Source organism: Coregonus lavaretus (assembly GCF_964263955.1).
Source record: "Coregonus lavaretus genome assembly, chromosome: 36".
In the NCBI taxonomy this organism is placed as follows: Eukaryota; Metazoa; Chordata; class Actinopteri; order Salmoniformes; family Salmonidae; genus Coregonus; species Coregonus lavaretus.
In genome coordinates, this window is record NC_140023.1 from 7320704 (window position 1) to 7343246 (window position 22543).

The 22543-nt window shown below is 40.5% G+C and overlaps 1 protein-coding gene across 1 annotated transcript in view; it reads right to left on the minus strand.

The window, feature by feature from the left end:
* The window catches only part of LOC311110846 (AT-rich interactive domain-containing protein 5B-like), a 68789-nt gene that overhangs the window by 29703 nt on the left and 16543 nt on the right, over nt 1–22543 (minus strand). Inside the window, exon 4 of the mRNA XM_084153438.1 lies at nt 17222–17452. Within this exon, the coding sequence (XP_084009564.1) occupies nt 17222–17452 (231 nt within the window). The remainder of the gene's footprint in view (nt 1–17221; nt 17453–22543) is intronic.

The window sequence follows — 22543 nt, forward strand, 5'->3', positions numbered from 1 at the left end:
AGAAGTGTTTTTGGTTTGCACAGCAGTGTATCCAGGATGGAGGGTGTTGACACGTGATTTAGAAACTGATAATGCAATTCACTCACAATTTATAACGTGTGATTTGGTTATAGTGCAAACAATTTTTCTGGGGCAGAACTAATCGTGTGTGTTAACTCCTCTGACTACGTCAGATATTTGTCTTTGAGCTGATGCCATAGGTTTGACATGGATCTGCGGACATCTGTGCTAGTTTAAAAAAACATCACAAAGCCCCCCTCAGACTTTCAGGATATCGACTTCAAATGAGCCTCAAGGTCAAGTGGAGGAATGTGCAGAATCCTTTTATTATTCTGGGCCTGGATGCCACTGATCATGTTCCCTGATGGCAGTTACATAAGGAACCATCCTCACAATAACACACGCATTAGGTCTGCTCTGGCCTTTTTTGGGTCACTGACCTGACTTAAGGTTGAATATGAAGGTTGCTGGTTTAAACCCCTGGAGGAATACACATCTGTTTAAATGGCCAGCTGTAAAAAGTGGCAGAGATTTAGAGTGCAGGTCGAATGCATAAGTTACCTTGGATAATAGCTTGCTCTCTTGGCATTGGCAGACATAAAATAACCCCCTGGGGCAAATCCATCATTTCTGTCATTGAACAGCACCCCCGAGGCATGAAAGTCACAAGGAATTCAGCAGCGATGCAAGCTGACAACTTGATCTTTTGATGCAGTCCAACGCTCCTCTTAACGTCTGACAGTACCTTGTCTAATTTCTCCAATTCAATTAAGGGCTAGCACTTCATTATCATTCCATGGACGGCACGTTTGAAAAAGCCATTAGACACCTCCGAATGGTTTCTGACGTTCCACATAGACAGCGCTGCCACGGGATCTGAAGAACTTGTCAGCAGTGGACGTTCATCTGACAGATTCCCTGGGATTATGCAGCAATTAATAAAAAGAACACTGTAGAAACATGATGAATAACATTAAATCTAAATACTACCATGATTATGTCTTGATAACTTGAAATGATAGATTTCATACACATACTGTACGATCCTGTTTTAAACTACACTATTTAAATCTGAGCTGGCACTGGTATTTACTGTAGAGTGATGGCGCAATATAACACTAAAATGCTTCCTCGCTAAAATAGTGCTGCTGCAACAACATCTTGTGAAATGCTGCTGTACTCAGTGAAATAAATCCACAACCACATACAAATTAGTTGCCCTCTTTACTGAAGCAATGCTGACGCAAGTGCCACTTTGACTTTTTTGGTTCAAAATAGCAACTTCTCTGTTTTTATTCCCACATGACTCTGAAACTAAATCAGGAGAGGGCTTATATTTCATTGACGTCCAAATATGCTTTTGAGAGTCCGACATCTTCCCAGCAAAAGGGAGAGATGGTTTCACTACAACCCTGTGACCCAAATGAGGCCAAAGTTCATACACAGAGAAGGGAGGCACAGTGAGAAAGCCTTTTGGTTGCAGAACAACTTCATGTTTTATCCAGGTTGAAAATCCCCTCTGACCACCAGTATTGTTTAAAGTGTGGGGTATTATTAGAACAACAAAACAAGTCTAATGTCCACATAAAGTCAACTTATTTTTCAGAGAGGACATTAGTATGTGGTGAGCTGCACATTTGATCTATGTTATTAAGTTATGAACAGCAGCCAGCGTCTGACTTGTCTGACATGCTAATCATTTTAACTCTGGCATTTGACAGGTGAGCTATGCCCCTCGTGTAGCCTCAGGTTTATTTCCATGCTTAGTCATTTAGAGAAAATGGTGACTGTGAAATGGTAAATACATAATTTTCAGAACATCACAATTTCAGATGCCTCAAAATTGAAACGATACATTCTATTTACAAAATAATAGAAATTGTTACAGATGACAACGTTTTCAAAATAAACAGTATACAGGGTTGATTTATTATTATAATCTTATATGAATGTACGTTTTTTTTAAATGTATTTCACCCTATACGTAGACATTGCATGATAGTCGTGTATACTCGAATATAGGTAAGGTATTCCAGAAAAATGTATTTGTTAGTGAAGAGGCCATGTAGAATATAAATGCAACCACAGCACAATACATAATTTAGTTGCTGAGAGCTATTCCAAATTTAATGAAGAATGTGGTTTGCTTATTCTCAGTGAACACTGGGGATGTTGAAACACAACACATAATACCAAACATGCAATCACTTGTTAGTAATTACTGTTCTACCTGCTCACTAACCAGAGAGACAGAAAGAGAGTAAGATGGAGGAAGCGAGAGGTGGTTGAAAGAAAGAGGATTTGCATACATATTTTCCCTTTTTCATTTCCATTATCTTTTAGTGAAAACCAATTATTCATGATTTCTGTAGCCCAATAAAATATTACAGAATATGAAGCAAACACAAGAATATGTACAACTCTACAGCAAACAACCTTCTAACAAACCAAAAATTACTGAAAAAAAATAACAGCACATAAAATCCCTACTGGAAGCAAACTTTCTGATTGTGTAGGTTTTTCCTGCTGGGTAGCTCCATTGATGTGACATTTTCACAGTCACTGAGTCTGATGTGTTTGAAAGGGGGCTCTAACAGAGGGCAGCTCACTACTCCTGACACAGGTCAGGACACGGTATTACATGTACTCTAGGATTAAGCAGACTTCTACAAATGAGCTAAATCCCCCGTGAACAACAGCCTAAGGTGTAACCCACCCAGCCTTAAGGTCTTAACCTAATGTTTACACAAGTCTATCTCTCTCTCCCACCTGAGTGTACAAAACATTAAGGATACCTGCTCTTTCCATGACATAGACTGACCAAGTGAATCCAAGTGAAAGCTACAGTATGATCCCTTATTGAGGTCACTTGTTAAATCCACTTCAATCTGTGTAGATGAACGGGAGAAGACAGGTTAAAGAAGGATTTTTAAGCCTTGAGACAATTGAGACATGGATTGTGTATGTGTGCCATTCAGAGGGTGAATGGGCAAGACAAAAGATGTAAGTGCCTTTGAACAGGGTATGGTAGTAGGTGCCAGGTGCATAGGTTTGAGTGTGTCAAGAACTGCAACTCTGCTGCGGTTTTCAGGCTCAACGGCTTCCTGTGTGTATCAAGAATGGTCCACCACCCAAAGGACATCCAGCCAACTTGACACAACTGTGGGAAGCATTGTAGTGAACATGGGCCAGCACCTAGTAGAGTCCATGCCCCGACGAATTGAGGGGGGGTGCAACTCAATATTAGGAAGGTGTTCTTAATGGTTTGCACACTCAGTGTATGTAGGTTGCCTTTTATCCTCATTTAGAAATGTCACACAGTGAGGGTAACACAGAGAGGCGAGGAATAAGGGAGATGGAGGCAGCATTGTGATTTTATTAAAATGTATTTTATCTTTATTTGATCTTCTCTCATCCTCTGGCATATGTTTCACATGTTATTCCACAGCCAACCTCCTAATTTCCTACACAAATTGTGTATTATCCTTTTCATTTTCCTCAAAGACGATTCCTTCAGTACGCTGACTGACAGGGGAGGATGAGTGATCATTATCTCTCTAACAGAACCTGGGCTTTTTTGCATTCCTATAGTCTTTGTAACTCATATAGAGCTTTGACTGGATTTCCTTTCATCTCTGTGGTTTACTTATACTGCAGGAGCTCAGAAATGTGAAATATAGTGTGACAAGTACAGTAGTATGCTAGTAAGTACGCAGTGGGTCGTTTAGGTAGTTAAATAACGTGACAGCTTGTTATGCCTTCAGAGCTGAATACTGTATACTGAGATGGCTTCCAATTGCCTGTGTTTATGTAAGCTAACAAGTATCATAATGCAATGTTCTTATCATGGAAATTTTACACAAGCCACAGGGTCCCCGAGTGGCGCAGTGGTCTAAGGCACTGCAGCGCAGTGTAAGCTGTGTCACTAGAGATCCTGGTTCGAATCCAGGCTCTGTCGTAACCGGCCGCGACCGGGAGACCAATGGGGCGGCGCACAATTGGCCCAGGGTAGGGGAGGGAATGGCCGGCAGGGGTGTAGCTCAGTTGGTAGAGCATGGCGTTTGCAATGCCAGGGTTGTGGGTTTGATTCCCACGGGGGACCAGTATAAAAAAATAATGTATGCACTCACTAAGTCGCTCTGGATAAGAGCGTCTGCTAAATGACTAAAAATGTAAATGTAAAAAAAATGAATGTCTTGAAGTCTTTCTGCAATAGCCATTTTCAAATGCTCAAATTTCAATATGCGACTACCGACATAACACCCTCTATCCTTTTGTTTGTTGCAAGAATTGTAAATTAAATTCTGCCACCATCCTGGATAGGTCACATAAATTCAATGTGAAATCGATTCTATTTCTGGGACTTGTATAACCGCACGCAGCAAATATAATTACATGAGAAAATGATTGCTATGCCCAACAAACGTCAACCGTGGAACATTAAAAACCTATTATCAAAGGGAACAATTTGCCAGATATATCGCGGAGGGCAAATCTAGCCATATGTTTATGAAGATGGGGACCAAATGCCAGGTAGTAATTATCAATCATCATCAAAATCCAGTCAAAACAGCAGGCTGCCTGGAACCCAGTCCCCATGGCAACAGGCCCACATCGCAGCATGTATGTTTACAGGAAATGAGATAGTCCCTTTTCAGTTCAGCCTCTTTCTTCCCTACCTCACAGGTGAACGCAGCATTTAACTGCCAGCATTTAACTACATTGTCCTTAAAGGAAAAATCCACCCAAAACCACTAATTCCTATAATGTACACTAATATGTGAGAACAATATTTTTTGTGAACAAATGTTTAATTTTGGCATTATAATAAGGTTGGTAGCAACATGTGAAAATCTTTGTGGAAATCTGTTGCAGCTCAAGTCGACTACAAAACCCACAATGCAATGCTCTCTCTATGCTCTGGCCACAGAGATCCTATAGGTTGTTATTAATAAAATGTCACAATAAGGTGCAAAGTGTTCGATTTGCCTGCTGGGGGGCAAGGAGACCCCCAGCTTCGCTAAAACCATTGACAACTAGGTGCCGTTTTCAAGGGATTGTCAAATAAATGGTAACTATTTGGTTGTAATATCATCACCTCGATCTTGAAGAGCATAGTCAGAACTACAAATTTCGGATTATTCCATAAAAAACATTTGCGCACATTTAGCTCTATCATCAGAGTTATACAGCAAGTAACTGCATGCACCAAAGTAAACATCAATCAGTAAACATCAATTGATCATGTCATTTCAGATACGTGAGGATAGCTTCACGATATCTCTCAATGTTGGCCACCATTAATTGGATATTTGAGTGATATAAAATAAAAGTGAACTATACAAGTATGAGTGGTTTAGGTTAATTTTCCATCCTTTGTGGGTTCTGTCTGTTAAGCAGCAGAAGGGCGCATTTGCCGATGTACTGTCAGATGATAATGTTTACTTTGCAAGCTACCGGTAGAAACTTTGTACAGTTGGCTAAACATAGTGGTAAGTAGACCTAATGTATTTTCTTCTCCAACCAACGTAGGCCTACCTAGTGAAGTTAGCTAACATTATCCCCTTTTCAACATTGTTTTTAATCACGATTGCTGCTGACAGACATGATAGGCTACATTGATTGATGGACCATATCAAATTGGCTAGCTAGCTAATAACATATGTCAATAACAATAACAACAAGCTAACTTTCAGGGGATATATCAAAATATTGTTTGACAACTTTAACGATGTCAATCTCTTTCCAAAAACATAATCTCTGATGAAGCAAGCTAAATAACACATATTGTTTTCTTAGCTAGCTATCTAGCTAGCTACATGCCAAATGGATAGGCTACCCTCAAGTATCTGAAATTACATGATTAATTAATGTTTACTGATCATGAAAAGCATGCAGTTACTTGCTGTGTAACTCTGATGATCGAGCTTTTAAATGTGGAATAATCGAAAATGTGTAGTTCTGACTATGCTCTTCAAGAGGTGATGATATTAAAACCAAATAGTTATAACATTTATTTAACAATCCCTTGTCAATGGTTTTGGTGGAGCTGGTGTCTCCTTGCCTCCCGGCAGCCAAATTGAACACTATGCATCATATTGTGACATTTTATTGATAACGACCTATTCAATTACTAGAGGGGCTATGTCATAAACCAGGGATCATCAATTCGATTCAGCCGCAGGTAATTTTTTTCTTGAGCGGATGGTCGGAAGGCCAGAATATAATTGCAAATAATTTGCAGACTACAAATTCACGGCAAGAATCCCAAACAGATCTAATATTTGACTAAAACATAATAATTTCCAACCTTGCTTATATTATTGTTTTTGCTCAGAAAACTTGGGGGGAGGCAAATAAAACCGAATAAAGGCCGCCAGTTAGGGAACCCTGTCATAAACCCTCAAAGTTCCAGAATGGGGGGAAAATGGCAGCGTAATTTTGTACTCAGGGCACCATTGGGAATGAGACCCTGCTCTCAATTGGGCTACTCTGAATAAATAAAAGTTAATACATTTCTTGGAAAGCTGTGAGTGATATTATATGACACAATATAGTAGTTGTTTACAACTTGTCTAAGTCCTATCATCAACTGATTTCAGCCAGTGTATGGCTGTTGATTGACTGCATTGTTTGAATGGAATGTTGGTATATTGGCAGTTAATAAAAAAAAGAAATACTGTCTGGCTAGCAAACTAACAAACATACATTGCTGATAAATTCTCCATATTCATTATTTTACACAATATCTTATCACAGCACTGGCAAACCATGGTTGACCAACTCCCTTACCAAAATGGCTGACCTTTATCCCATCATACGAAGGTTCATGTCCATTCTAGTATTCTAATTCCTAATTCTATACTCCAAGTCGATATTCATGTATAAAAAGGAATTCCCCTTGACCGCGCCCACAAATTGGGGAAAACAAACATTCTTTCCCATTCACCCCCAGTGTACATTTTTTGTCATACAGAAATAACAAAACATGCCAAAATGCTGCTGTGTTGTTCGATGTACATGTAACCAGGTCAGAAATCCGACCTACGGTTCGCAATGCTCCCACGTAGGGAAATAGAGCCTGCAAGAAGAGCCCTGTGGCTTCAGGCTATTTGGCGTGGGTGCGTGGGAAATTGAGGGGAGCCGGTGTCCAAGTAGGCTTCAGGTAACTATAACTCTATGTGTGTGGAAAACATTTCATCACTGATACGGTATTTAACTTGTTTACTATAGTCCGTGTGTAACTCCACTCACTACTTGTAGCTGTATAGTCTGTTTGTTTGTGTTGTTGGTCTTGGCTAGCTTATTGTTCCGGTCGGTAGCTAACTAGCACTCACTCACTCACATGGCTGCAAGCACCGTCATGAAAAGGGGCATGAGGGAAGCCCTACAATATAACGTTTTTCTAAGTAGTGAGAACACTTGGGAGCAGGCAATGTTGAAAAGTAATCTTTAGACATGTTGTACTTTTCTTCAATGTAGTTTTGTAATTGACTAAAACAAGCAGACAACAAGACAATTGCGTTTGAAAAAGGTAACGTTTTTGCTGTTAGCCAAGGGGGTAACCTAGGTAACCAAATGTTGTTTTCACCACAGGCGGGCTGAGCCGTGACTTTCTATCTAATATCGACTGGGAGTATGGGGTTGGCTGGCTAGCTGGCTAGCAAATGTAGCTACACACAATAATACCAAAGTCAATATCAGCATGTGAAGTAGCTAGTTAGCTGTAAAATCGCCTAAACAAACTGCACTATCAATTTAAGAGTCTACAATCTCACCATGTTCAACCTGCAGATCGTGTGCTTCTCAGTGGAGTATGACGTTCGCAACAGCACCATGAAATGCACCCTGGACTGAAGAGGCAGAGAAATAGGACAAATGTGGTTCACCCTCTGTTACAGTGAGGGAAAAAAGTATTTGATGCTGATTTTGTACGTTTGCCCACTGACAAAGACATGATCAGTCTATAATTTTAATGGTAGGTTTATTTGAACAATGAGCGACAGAATAACAACAAAAAAATCCAGAAAAACGCATGTCAAAAATGTTATAAATTGATTTGCATTTTAATGAGGGAAATAAGTATTTGACCCCTCTGCAAAACATGACTTAGTACTTGGTGGCAAAACCCTTGTTGGCAATCACAGAGGTCAGACGTTTCTTGTAGTTGGCCACCAGGTTTGCACACATCTCAGGAGGGATTTTGTCCCACTCCTCTTTGCAGATCTTCTCCAAGTCATTAAGGTTTCGAGGCTGACGTTTGGCAACTCGAACCTTCAGCTCCCTCCACAGATTTTCTATGGGATTAAGGAGACAGGCTAGGCCACTCCAGGACCTTCATGTGCTTCTTCTTGAGCCACTCCTTTGTTGACTTGGCCGTGTGTTTTGGGTCATTGTCATTGTGGAATACCCATCCACGACCCATTTTCAATGCCCTGGCTGAGGGAAGGAGGTTCTCACCCAAGATTTGACGGTACATGGCCCCGTCCATCGTCCCTTTGATGCGGTGAAGTTGTCCTGTCCCCTTAGCAGAAAAACACCCCCGAAGCATAATGTTTCCACCTCCATGTTTGACGGTGGGGATGGTGTTCTTGGGGTCATAGGCAGCATTCCTCCTCCTCCAAACACGGTAAGTTGAGTTGATGCCAAAGAGCTCGATTTTGGTCTCATCTGACCACAACACTTTCACCCAGTTCTCCTCTGAATCATTCAGATGTTCATTGGCAAACTTCAGACGGGCTTGTATATGTGCTTTCTTGAGCAGGGGACCTTGCGGGCGCTGCAGGATTTCAGTCCTTCACGGCGTAGTGTGTTACCAATCGTTTTATTGGTGACTATGGTCCCAGCTGCCTTGATATCATTGTCAAGATCCTCCCGTGTAGTTCTGGGCTGATTCCTCACCGTTCTCATGATCATTGCAACTCCACGAGGTGAGATCTTGCATGGAGACCCAGGCCGAGGGAGATTTACATTTCTTTTGTGTTTCTTCCATTTGTGAATAATCGCACCAACTGTTGTCACCTTCTCACCAAGCTGCTTGGCGATGGTCTTGTAGCCCATTCCAGCCTTGTGTAGGTCTACAATCTTGTCCCTGACATCCTTGGAGAGCTCTTTGGTCTTGGCCATGGTGGAGAGTTTGGAATCTGATTGATTGATTGCTTCAGTGTGCTCCTAATCTCAGCTCATTACCTGTATAAAATACACCTGGGAGCCAGAAATCTTTCTGATTTAGAGGGGGTCAAATACTTATTTCCCTCATTAAAATGCAAATCAATTTATAACATTTTTGACATGTGTTTTTCTGGATTTTGTTGTTGTTATTCTGTCTCTCACTGTTCAAAAAAACCTACCATTAAAATTATAGACTGATCATTTCTTTGTCAGTGGGCAAACGTACAAAATCAGCAGGGGATCAAATACTTTTTTCCCTCACTGTAAATTACACATTTCTCGACGTAGTAATATCTCAGAAATATAATCAATGGCTCATTCGACAGAAGAAAACCTCCCGCATTATGACATCGGCCAGTTTTGAAATCTGACATGTATGATAGACGTTTTTGTGATCTAAAAGTAATCTTCCTATTAACTTCCAGTTTAGTTAGAGCGGCTTTTTCACAATGCTATGTCATACCGACTGTATTTCTGCCTGCGTGAACAGCAAGAGCTCAGATACATATGAAAACATAGTTGACCCCAGGAATCGATACACTCTTAGAAAAAATAGCTCCAAAAGGGTTCTTCGGCTGTCCCCATAGGAGAACCCTTTTGGGTTCCATGTAGAACCCTCTGTAGAAAGGGATCTTCATAGAACCCAGAAGGGTTCTACCTTGAACCAAAAGTGTTTTTTCAAAGGGTTCTCCTAGGAGGGCAGCCGAAGTACCATTTTAGGTTCTAGATAGCACCTTTCTTTCTAAGAGTGTAGAACATCGCTCAGAGATGCCCAAAAATGATAGAACATTCAAAATGGGTGAATCTTTCCTTTAAGTGGGCATACACACTTCCTTTATGTCCACTACTATTCCATCTGGTTGGGATACCCTGTAAAACCACACATTTCACTGCACCCATCCAGTGTATGTGACAATAAAACATCTTTATTTTATTTAACCACAGAGTTAAAGTTAACAGCCCTGCAAACTCCTGATGCAGCTAAAGACACATGTCTGTAATATATGGATGTTGTTTAATAATGGCCATAAGGTTTATTATGTTCCCCAGCAAAGACCAATACTCTTTTTTGTTGTTTATGTCTCTGTCCCTCTGTTTCAGTTCTACATATAATAAATGTCTTCGTGTAGAACTACATTCCATGTCTCAAAGGCTCAAAATACCAGCTTAGATAGCACAGTGTCTACTGTATGTCATTTGTGAAGAGAATATTTGTGTCACGTCTTACACAACAACCCTCTGATACATCACTTATACCAAATAACCATGCTCTTTCATCCTCCTGGAATAAATATGAAATTCACTTAAAACAAGATCCGCTAATTAACATGATTAGCGAATAAACAAAAGCAATTTGAGTTAAAATTATCAGAAGTGCGTGTGAATTTGCCTTGTTTATTATTGCAGTCATTTGCCACTGCAGCTTTATTTGTGCAGTGTTGTGTATGCACCCCTTGGGAAGGGAACATTACTCTTTCATCAGATCAAATGAAGTGAAACGGAGTGATTCCAGGAAGAGCCAATTAAACTGTTCAAAGACGTTTATTATGGTGAGGATTATGAAATCATTTTCATTGGATGGAGTGTGTTTGAGGGTGTGAATGTGTGTGATTGTGCTGAGCAAACTCATAAAGTAGCAGTGCTTGAGTATACACTAATATAAAAGTACACTCAAGCATTGAATTGCCCTTATACCATTCTCACATGTACAATACCATACATTTAACTTAAACATACAGTTTAACAAGCATTCTTTAATCCTACTCTTTTAAAATCATGCATATGTAAATCAGAATTTTAACTTAAACACACTCTAAATCTCTCCCTCTGCCTTTCTTTTCCCTCCTCATGTGACACACTCGTGATCTTTGCAGCGTGTCACTGGGACTCATTAACAGACATCATTCTCCAAACTCAGCCAGCTTTAAACCACAACCAAGCTGACAAGCAGAGTAAGGAATGATCTGAACTCTGACCTCGAAAAAACTTGACAACATCCCCGTGCTCCATTTAGATTCAGTCACAGTGTGTGATTTTAATACACCAAACGCTCTGCCCCCACCCCACCATACATCTCCTCTGCCCTGTCCCATTAAGAAAGATACAAGTGCTGCTCTGCTGTCAAAAAGAAGGAAAATATCAAACAGATACATTAATAGTGTCGTGATCTAAAAATATATCTCTGTGCAGTTTACGTACAGTAGAGTTAAGATTTGCCTAGTGCCTATGAGTTGGCAGTGTCACTTAATGGCTATTGTTTAGAGAGAAGAAAATCCCTTTTAAGGATGAAAGTCAAGCCTAACAACACACAGAGGGGCTGTCCCAAATACGGCATGTCTTTCTGTGAGCGCGAATGTAAAACAGACAAAATTACGTAATGTGGGATTTGCTAAAAACGGGCTAACCTTCAAACGTTTCCAGATTATTGATATTGACAGAGTGAAACAAAAACGAAATGGGTCTGGCTGGGGCTTTTAAAAATCAAGCAATCTGTTTCATATAAACTACTAAGCAGTGGAGGAGCTCAAGACTTATGCTATTCATTACCGAGAAAGGAGAAATCACAGCGACCTATAAATAAATGAATGCACGAATAAACGCACCCATACATCAATAAACCATAATACATTCCAATAGATTACGCTCCAGTTCCATTTGATGGGATTGAGTTAACCAAAGAGCTATTGTTACAACTTTGTAATGTAAAATCTTTGAGCATTAAACTGTGGCGGTGATAAATAATAAATGTATATTCATTTCAAATAGGTCAGGGCATACTTTTCCACTACCTATAGTCTATTTGTAGGGTAATTTATTCCTCTGAGAGATAGTGAGATGTTTCCCTCGCTGAATAACACAGATGCTTTCCTTCTTTATTGTACTGTGATGAGGAAGTAGTGTTAGTAAGATTGATGCTATTTACGATACTCATAAATGATGTCCAACAATACCAACATTCCCCTACCTGCAAATATAAGAGGAGCAAAAGAGTGCCCACACAATGTCCTTAAAGGGGAAGTTCATCAATTTTTGCATGTGGCCTTATTTTCACTCAAATTGATGAACTTCCCATTTAAAATCCAAACTTCAAGGGTATGTAATATCATCCCTCATGACTCATTGACTCCAGGCCCCAGCATGCTGCTCCACAACCTCTATACAATAAGCAACTTTAAGAGCCTGTGAAAGTCCTCTCCCTCCTCTCTATGTCCAGATAAATCATACCTCTCCAGGCTGTTTACTGTACAGACAAAAGGCCTGTAATAGTGTGCATCTGGGCAGCTTGTCCTCTATGTTTCTGATTAGGATACAAAATAAGGGATATTATGCTTCACCACACAATCATGCTATCAGTGGACTGAACATGCTTTTAGTTCAGTACCAATGTGAGGTTCTTGCTAGCATGAAAAACATTTTTTCACATGCTTATTTCCTTAATCTAATGTTTCAATGATATGGCATATGGATGATAAAAAATGCATAACCATGGTTAACACAATTCCGAAGAGATGGGACGCTGAGAAATATAAGAAAATGAAATCTCTCTGATTACCCAAATATATTAAAACAGTGCCAGCTATATAGCCTGATTTTAGCTTTGGAAGAAAGGTTTCAGAGCAGGAATTCTTCCAATCTATAGGGGAGCACATGTTAACAGTTTAGCAGGATAAAAATGGGCCTGTCTTAGGCAATCTCCAGCTCTACTGGGATTCAGTGGAGGGGAGTGACACAGGCACACAAAGGAAATCACTCCTTTATCAGTGTGTTTATATTCTGCTCTCATCCTGGCCATGCTACAGTGCTTTTACAGGAACATTTACACAGTGCCCTTCATTTCACAATACGATAAAAATAGAATCTCTTTAGGATCTATGCATCTGGGTAGTATTAATATCCAGTAATAAATATTTTCCCCCGAGGATTACTAAAAGGATTCAGATGTATTCCAGAAATGTCCCCTCTTTAATAAACATAAAACCAAAAAATCTGAGCGGAAACATTTCAAACAGGCAAACAATAACAACCATTTTTGCACAAAAATCGATTTGATCTCCTTTCCAGACATAGCAGTTAGAATAAAATACTAAATTAAGGAATGAGCCTGTAGTTTCACATCAAACATGAGTGCCTCACCAGCTTTCAAAACACAGTATATTTAAGCAATGGGTATTATGTTTCTCAGAGGTGGGGGCAGGGAGGGTAAGCAACATTATTACTTTGTTGCAGGAAAATAAGAAGAACTTGCCTCACAATATTCTCAACGCATGGTTCCACTGTTGCCAGGCATGTAATTATACCAATGTTCAAGACATGTTCTCTCACAGCATATTCCAACCACAGAATTACAATTCTAATATGATTACCACAGAGCAAAGTTAATCTTACTGCCTCTAACTATCTCTCAGAGGAAATACTTTGGAACGCTATTACTTCAAACCTTTCTTTGTAGACTATGTTATGTAATTAATCATTTTTGTTCCATCATATCTGTGCGGTTGTACAGAAGAGTATGTTCACAAACAATATGATAATCATATGCAATAATCACATTGTCATCATCCTCTCACAGTTTGGTAGAAATGAGGACACATGAATATGGAAATAGGAAGTAAGTCCTTGATACTAAGTGACATCATGTCAAGCTGTCCTGCTATTACACGGGCCTTGAGTAACCAAACCAAAATAAAGCCTTAAGTTTCTCTAAATGACAGTGGCACTCCTTGGTCCTCTCTAGATAACAGCATTTTAATTATTAGCAGTTCCAGTAGTTCTGCAGTGATACAAATGACATTCTGTCCACACACCGTGAGGTGGCTGTCAATTCACTTGAATACAAAAATAAAGTATGTTAAAGGGGCAAGAAAAAGACTTGGCCAATGTTAAAGGTCATGATTAGCATTGGAAAAGCATAAATACAATAGTTTCCAGTCACTTCTAGCTTTAACAACGGCCCATTATTCACTGCCCCTGGCACTTGACCTAATACAAATCTGAAATAAACATGGGTGAATTTAATGTTTCCTAACACGAATGAAACACACAGTAATGTGGCGTACTGAAAGAAGTAGTGTTTACCTAATGACACTTCAGTCAGAGAGTGAAAAAGACTTATGCCTGAATGTGGTGTGACACTTCCAGGCGCTGGCACAATGAGCCAACACTATGAGCAGCAGGAGGATGTGAGCTTGCTATTAATTCATACCAGATTTTCCTACGCATAAAACAGTTTCCCCTCACCTCCTCACTTCTCTTTTAAATTTCAATTACCCACACAGACAGTCTCTCCAAATCTTTTGACCTGTTCCACAATTACGGTGAGTTAAGCTATAAATCAAAAGGTCCAATGAGTTAAGCTATAAAACAAAAGAGTTAAAGGTCCAATGCAGATGTTTTTTTATCTCAATATCAAATCAATTAAGTACCTTACTGTGATTGTTTTCAATCAAAATGGTCAAGCAAGAATGTTGCTAGGACTGTCTGGGAGTGGTCTGAGTGGGGAAGGGAAACCTGAAAACTAGCTGTTATTGGCAGAGAGGTTTGGAACTCTCTTTCTTATTGGTCTATAGGTTGTTATCAATAAAACGTCACAATATGGTGCAGAGCGTTAGATGTGGCTGCTGGGGGGCAAGGAGACTCCCAGCTTCACTAAATCCATTGACAACTACGTGCCGTTTTCAAGGGATTGTTAAATAAGTGTTATAACTACACTATATGACCAGAAGTATGTGGACACCTGCTCTTCGAAACATCTCATTCCAAAACCATTGGGTCTTAATATGGAGTTGGTCCCCCCTTTGCTGCTATAACAGCCTCCATTATTCTGGGAAGGCTTTCCACTAGATGTTGGAACGTTGCTGCGGGGACATGCTTCCATTCAACCACAAGAGCATTAGTGAGGTCGGGCACTGATGTTGGGCGATTAGGCCTGGCTCGCAGTTGGCGTTCCAATTCATCCTAAAGGTGTTCGATGGGGTTGAGGTCATGGCTCTGTGCAGGCCAGTCAAGTTCTTCCACACCGATCTCGACAAACCATTTCTGTATGGACCTCGCTTTGTGCACGGGGGCATTGAAACAGAAAAGGGCCTTCCCCAAACTGTTGCCACAAAGTTGGAAGCACAGAATCCTCTAGAATGTCATTGTATGCTGTAGCGTTAAGATTTCTCTTCACTGGAACTAGGGGACTTAGCCCGAACCATGAAAAACAGCCCCAGACTATTATACCTCCTCCACCAAACTTTCCAGTTGGCACTATGCATTGACCAGATTCGTCTGTCGGACTTTCAGATGGTGAAGCATGGTTCATCACTCTAGAGAAAGCATTTCCACTGCTCCAGAGTCCAATGGCGGCAGGCTTTACATGGAAACCCATTTCATGAAGCTCCAGACGAACAGTGCTTGTGCTGATGTTGCTTCCAGAGGCAGTTTGGAACTTGATAGTGTGTGTTGCAACTGAGGACAGATTATTTTTACGAGCTACACGCTTCAGCACTCGGCGGTCCCGTTCTCTGAGCTTGTGTGGCCTACCACTTCGCGGCTGAGCCGTTGTTGCTCCTAGACATTTCCACTTCACAATAACAGCACTTACAGTTGTCCAGGCAGCTCTAGCTGGGCAGAAATTTGACGAACAGACTTGCTGGAAAGGTGGCATCCTATGACAGTGCCACGTTGAAAGTCACTGAGCTCTTCAGTAAGGCCATTCTACTGCCAATGTTTGTTTATGGAGATTGCATGGCTGTGTGCTTGATTTTATACACCTGTCAGCAATGGGTGTGGCTGAAATAGCCGAATCCACTAATTTGAAGGGGTGTCCACATACTTGTGTATATATAGTGTATTTGGTTTTAATATCATCACCTGATGAAGAGCATAGTCAGAACTACACATTTCAGATGATTCCACACTTAGCTCTATCATCAGAGTTATATTGCAAGTAACTACTGTCATCACCAATATAGATGGCAAGTAAATCAAACAATATTTGGATATAGCCATCTAGTTTATTCCCTGAAAGTTAGCTTGTTAACTAGCCATATTGACGTGATCTGTTATTAGCTAGCTAGCCAATTTGATGTGGTCCATCAATCAATGTAGCCTATCATGTCTGTCAGCAGCAATCGTGATTAAAAACAATGTTGAAAAGGGGATAATGTTAGCTAACTTCACTAGGTAGGCCTACGTTGGTTGGAGAAGAAAATACATTAGGTCTACTTACCACTATGTTTAGCCAACTGTACAAAGTTTCTACCGGTAGCTTGCAAAGTAAACATTATCATCTGACAGTACATCAGCAAATGCGCCCTTCTGCTGCTTGACAGACAGATCCCGCAAAGGATAGGAAATTAACCTAAACCACTCATACATGGTAGGTATAGTTCACTTTTAATTTATATCACTAAAATATCCAATTAATGGTGGCCAATATTGAGAGATGATAGAGCTAAATGTGCGCATATTTTATGCCTTGAATAATCAGAAATGTGTAGCTCTGACTATGCTCTTCAAGAACTGATGATATTACAACCAAATAGTTAACATTTATTTAACAATCCCTTAAAAATTATTAATAACGACCTATTAAGTGTCACCAGGCAGGCCAAAACTCCATCCCATCAAAACAGGCTGAAATTTCATACAGCCTTTTCAAACCGCTCTCACACTAAAAGGGCATTATCATAATTTTCACAATTTCACAGGATTATTCCAACCTCATAGTGTAGAAATATATCTAAAACACAGGAAAATCACTGGGCTGCAATGGGCCTTTAAACAAAGACTATCTTAAGGACAGATGATACTCACCAGCCTGGTGTGTTTTGCTGGTGTGTTTTGCAGTGTTGGGGTCAGTTCCATTTAAATTCAGTCAATTTAGGAAGCGAACTGAATCATCTCAAGTCCACATAGGGAATTTCAATTCAACCCATCCCTTGAAGTGACTTGAATCAAAGTGGAAGTGACCTCAACCCTGTGTGGTGTTCAGTCGGCGCAAAATTGGAGAAGACCTTTTGAAGCGGAGCAGGTGCTACCTGCACCCTAGCGTTTTGGGACTTACCGAACTCGTCGCAGACACTCTCGTTCTGCAGCAGGGTGGGGTGTTCGAAGGTGTCCCTGCAGTAGAGGATGCGTGTTGTGCTGTGTAGGGAGGCGATGCCGCCCAGAGCCAGCACGGTGTGGTCCGTCAGCAGGGCCGACGGCTGCTCTCTGAGCCGGGCCAGGACCGAGCGGTAACGGCAGTACTGGGGATAGCTCAGCACCAGAACCTTCCTGCCGTCATCTTCCTGACCTGGAGCAAAACAAATGTTCAAACAAACAGTCAGCCCTAGTTCCAAACAATTATAGGTTAAACCCATCCCCACCCCCTGATAATGACACATTTCACTTGAATAGGGGAATGAGTAAGACTTTATGTATGACATATACTGATAATAGCAGAGGCAAATGTCAAGGCAACTAAACTATCTTCACATCTAGATTGGCAGGTGTTAACAAGCAACATATAGGTAAATTCAAGCAGCAGTTTTCCCCGGATTGCTCACTTTAGGAAAACAAGCATGTAAGAAATGCCCCTTAAGGCAGTCTTGTCTTTCAGAAACAGGCGGTTTAGGTAGAAAATGTGTTAACCTTGTTAGAGAAAACCCCAGACAATCCATCCAAATCTATGAGCTGATATCGCTACGCATATCATGCGATTGTGTGACAGGAAAAACAATATACCTTTCAGTGGTGAAATATACTAGCATTGAGGCCAAACAAGTACTGTTAGCCGTGAAAGAATAATATATACACCTTGGTCCATCTAAGCATAAAAATCCACCTTGTATGCAATCCTCGTACAGAAAAGTAAGATTGAGTTGGCCAAACTGGTGGACCAGGACAATGGAAACCTAACACATATACAGTACCAGTCAAAAGTTTAGACACACCTACTCATTCAAGGGTTTTTCTTTATTTTTACTATTTTCTACATTGTAGAATAATAGTGAAGACATCACAACTATGAAATAACACATATGGAATCATATAGTAACCAAAAAAGTGTTAAACAAATTCTTCAAATAGCCACCCTTTGCCTTGATGACAGCTTTGCACACTCTTGGCATTCTCTCAACCAGCTTCACCTGGAATGCTTTTCCAACAGTCTTGAAGGAGTTCCCACATATGCTGAGCACTTGTTGGCTGCTTTTCCTTCACTCTGCCGTCCGACTCATCCCAAACCATCTCAATTGGGATGAGGTCGGGGGATTGTGGAGGCCAGGTCATCTGATGCAGCACTCCATCACTCTCCTTCTTGGTGAAATGGCCCTTACACAGCCTGGAGGTGTGTTGGGTCATTGTCCTGTTGAAAAACAAATGATAGTCCCACTAAGCCCAAACCAGATGGGATGGCGTATCGCTGCAGAATGCTGTGGTAGCCATGCTGGTTAAGTGTGCCTTGAATTCTAAATAAATCACAGACAGTGTCACCAGCAAAGCTCCCCCACACCATAACACCTCCTCCTCCATGCTTTACGGTGGGAACAATACATGCTGAGATCATCCGTTCACCCACACGTGTCTCACAAAGACACGGCGGTTTGAACCAAAAATCTCCAATTTGGATTCCAGACCAAAGGACACATTTCCACCGGTCTAATGTCCATTGCTCGTGTTTCTTGGCCCAAGCAGGTCTCTTCTTCTTATTGGTGTCCTTTAGTAGTGGTTTCTTTGCAGCAATTCGACCATGAAGGCCTGATTCACACAGTCCCCTCTGAACAGTTGATGTTGAGATGTGTCTGTTACTTGAACTCTGTGAAGCATTTATTTGGGCTGCAATTTCTGAGGCTGGTAACTCTAATGAACGTATCTTCTGCAGCAGAGGTAACTGGGTCTTCCATTCCTGTGTTGGTCCTCATGAGAGCCAGTTTCATCACAGCGCTTGATGGTTTATGCGACTACACTTGAAGAAACTTTAAAAGTTCTTGAAATGTTCCGTATTGACTGAGCTTCATGTCTTAAAGTAATGATGGACTGTTGTTTCTGTTTGCTTATTTGAGCTGTTCTTGACATAATATGGATTTGGTATTTTACCAAATAGGGCTATCTTCTCTATACCCCCCCCCCCCCCCCCCCCCCCCCCAACCTTGTCACAAAACAACTGATGGGTTCAAACGCATTAAGAATGAGAGAAATTCCACAAATTAACTTGTAACCAGGCACACCTGTTAATTGAAATGCATTCCAGGTGACTACCTCATGAAGCTGGTTGAGAGAATGCCAAGAGTGTGCAAAGCTGTCATCAAGGCAAATGGTGCCTATTTGAAGAATCTCAAATATAAAATATATGTAGATTTGTTTAACACTTTTTTGGTTACTACATGATTCCATATGTGTTAAAAAAATAAAGAAAAACCCTTGAATGAGTAGGTGTGTCCAAACTTTTGACTGGTAGTGTATAAATGAAACACTCATTTTCCCTTCCCTCTCTCTCCCTACTCCTCTCTTTCACTCTCTTTCACTCTGCATACAGTATAAGTATATACTGAGTATGTTGAACAATCCCTGGGTGGCATTTCTTCGCACATATCCAGCCAGAGGTATTATCCATAATGAGGTTTTGAATGTAGGCATTCTATAGTAGCACCTACTCAAACATTCCACAACATAACAATGGGACTTTTAATATGAGGTGCCTGTACTAGGTTCTGGGCGATCTGGAGCATAATTAATATAAATATTATTGACAGTGTTGATGATAATAATTTATATGGAATATGATCTGAATATAACATTTGCATTTCTATTGAACAGGGTTTGGTGGCACACCTTCATTTGACACCATTTGCTCCAATTTGGTGTAGACAACCCAGCCCTATTAGGTACCATAGTCCAATACAGGTACCCTTCACAGACAACAGAGCCAGATAACTACACATTACTAATACTTCAAAAGGCAGGGAATGAAAGCTCCCTCCTCAAACACACAAACCACAGATGTGTGTTTCTGTGGTCGTATGCAATTACTGCTTGGTGGCACATGGTTTGTTTCCAAATGTCAAGGATTCTATTTGAACTAGCCAAACCTGGAACCTGGCAATCTCCTGAGGGCCCTCCCAGCATTCTTTTGATTAGATTCAATTTGGGGAAGAAGCCATGGGGGATTTACTGTATAGTAGGACTAAGTGTGTGTGTGTGTGTGTGTGTGTGTGTGTGTGTGTGTGTGTGTGTGTGTGTGTGTGTGTGTGTGTGTGTGTGTGTGTGTGTGTGTGTGTGTGTGTGTGTGTGTGTGTGTGTGTGTGTGTGTGTGTGTGTGTGTGTGTGTGGTTGGTTGGTTGGTTGGTTGGTTGGTTGGTTGGTTGGTTGGTTGGTTGTTCTAACCTTGTGGGGAACTAAAATCCCCAAAAGTCCCCACAAGCTATTTTAAGCTTTAGGGTTAGGATAAGGAGTTAGTGGTTAGGATTAGGAATTATGTTTAGGGTTTGGGTTATGGGTTAAGGTTAGGGTAAGGGTTATGTTTAGGGGAAAATAGGATTTTGAAAGGAAATTCATTTTAGGTACCGACAAGGATAGAAGAACAAAACGTGCACGTGTGTGAGAGAGTGCGTGTGTGTAATGTAATGGTATATAATGTAATGTAATGGTATATAATGTAATGGTATAGAATGTAATGTAATGGTATAGAATGTAATGTAATGGTATGTACACACTTAATGTCCCTTTGTTCATAAAGTCTGACCTTTTCAAATAAAGGATCTTTACATACAAATGTGAATTGGTTGGAGCCTTAGCTCTGTCACTAGAGAGTTGAAAGATGGAGAGAAAGAACATTATGCCGTTTATCTTTCTCTCTCTTTACTACTTTGGACCAAAGCAGCTGGTTTTGACAAGCATTCTTTAGTGTAGGACCTAGAGGCACTTCTGTAATGATTAAACTACCATGTAACATATATATTTTTTTAATGCATCGTCAAGTCATCTCAAAGCTAACAAACACAACAGGGTCTGTATCATCAGCATAAACACAATGTGACAGGATGTCATCATAACCATTCAGGACAGGTCATCACTATTCATAACCAAGGACATTTAAGAGTGTATTACAAAATATGCTATTCAACCGTAACTATACAGCAGATGGATTATAGTGCCTGCATAAGCAAGTGCAGAACTCCAATTCCAAGGCAACTCAAGGTCAAGGTCGATGATTCTGGGATATAGGCCTACTATTTATAATACTGCTGCTTCCTGCATCACCATTACTCTGAACAACCATAGGCAATGAGAGCTTTTTTGCTTTCCACTTCTCCGGTCAACGCTAGCAACCCTTTCAAACCTACTTTTGGGTTTCCTTCAATAGAGATTACATGGTGAAGAGTAAAGGTAAATCTATTTTCAAACGCAGACTCCAAAAAACTGTTTTATGCTAGGTAACAGCCCAATGTAATAACAAAAATGGTGTTGTAAACTGTATGGCTTACATTTCAAACAAGCTTAAAATCGTTACACCAGGGGAAAAAAACGGACAAGATCTTTCAAACACTGTGAGTGAAGTTCTGTTCACTGAGGCAAAAATGCTGAAAACCATTATTCTCATACTATCGTTCAGTCACTAAGTCCTAAATCCCTCACTCAGCTGAAATTTGCTGTTGTCAACATTTCCACATCATCTAACCAGACAAGGAATTTACTGGAGCCTAGTGTTATGAGCCAATAGCGACACATTGATATCTGTTCTTACAGTAGGTACCGCACGGATATCAAAACAAAATGTAAAGCTTATCAAAGTAGAGGGAATAAACTAGGGAAACTGGACAAGGAGACTATTTTGTATTCTTTCCCCATCCACTACCTTTTTGCTGTTCAGCTCTGTATTGATTTCAGAGGTTGCCCTGTTTCCATTTACCCAAGACTCCTTTCATAATGTATAACACCTCTCTGATTCATCCGCCTCTCTCTCCTGCAGCATCTACGGTTTTCAATATAAAGGACGTGACACAGAGAGCTATATGCAGGCTGGCTCTCAAGCTGTTTGTCTTTATTGAACCAAAAAATCACGGCATCTGCCAGTAATAAATATTGGACGGAATGCAAAAAGACAATCATATTTCAGTAACGACTAGCTTCTCCTCCCTAGGGAGATTTTTTTTTTTTATCCCTTCATATTCATGATGCATAATGTAGCCACCATGATTCAATGGGCTCCAATCACCACTGCTGCATTACACTCAAGTATTGACTCGCCTCTTTGCAACAACCCATAATATCAGCTGCATCAAAACATTTCCTGGTTTAGATCAGCACCAAGATAACTATTAGTCGCCGTTATATTCACAAGGCATACAGTCTCTGTAAAGCCTTCAAAGGGAATGGTATTCTCACAAAAGGGCACAAACGCCCA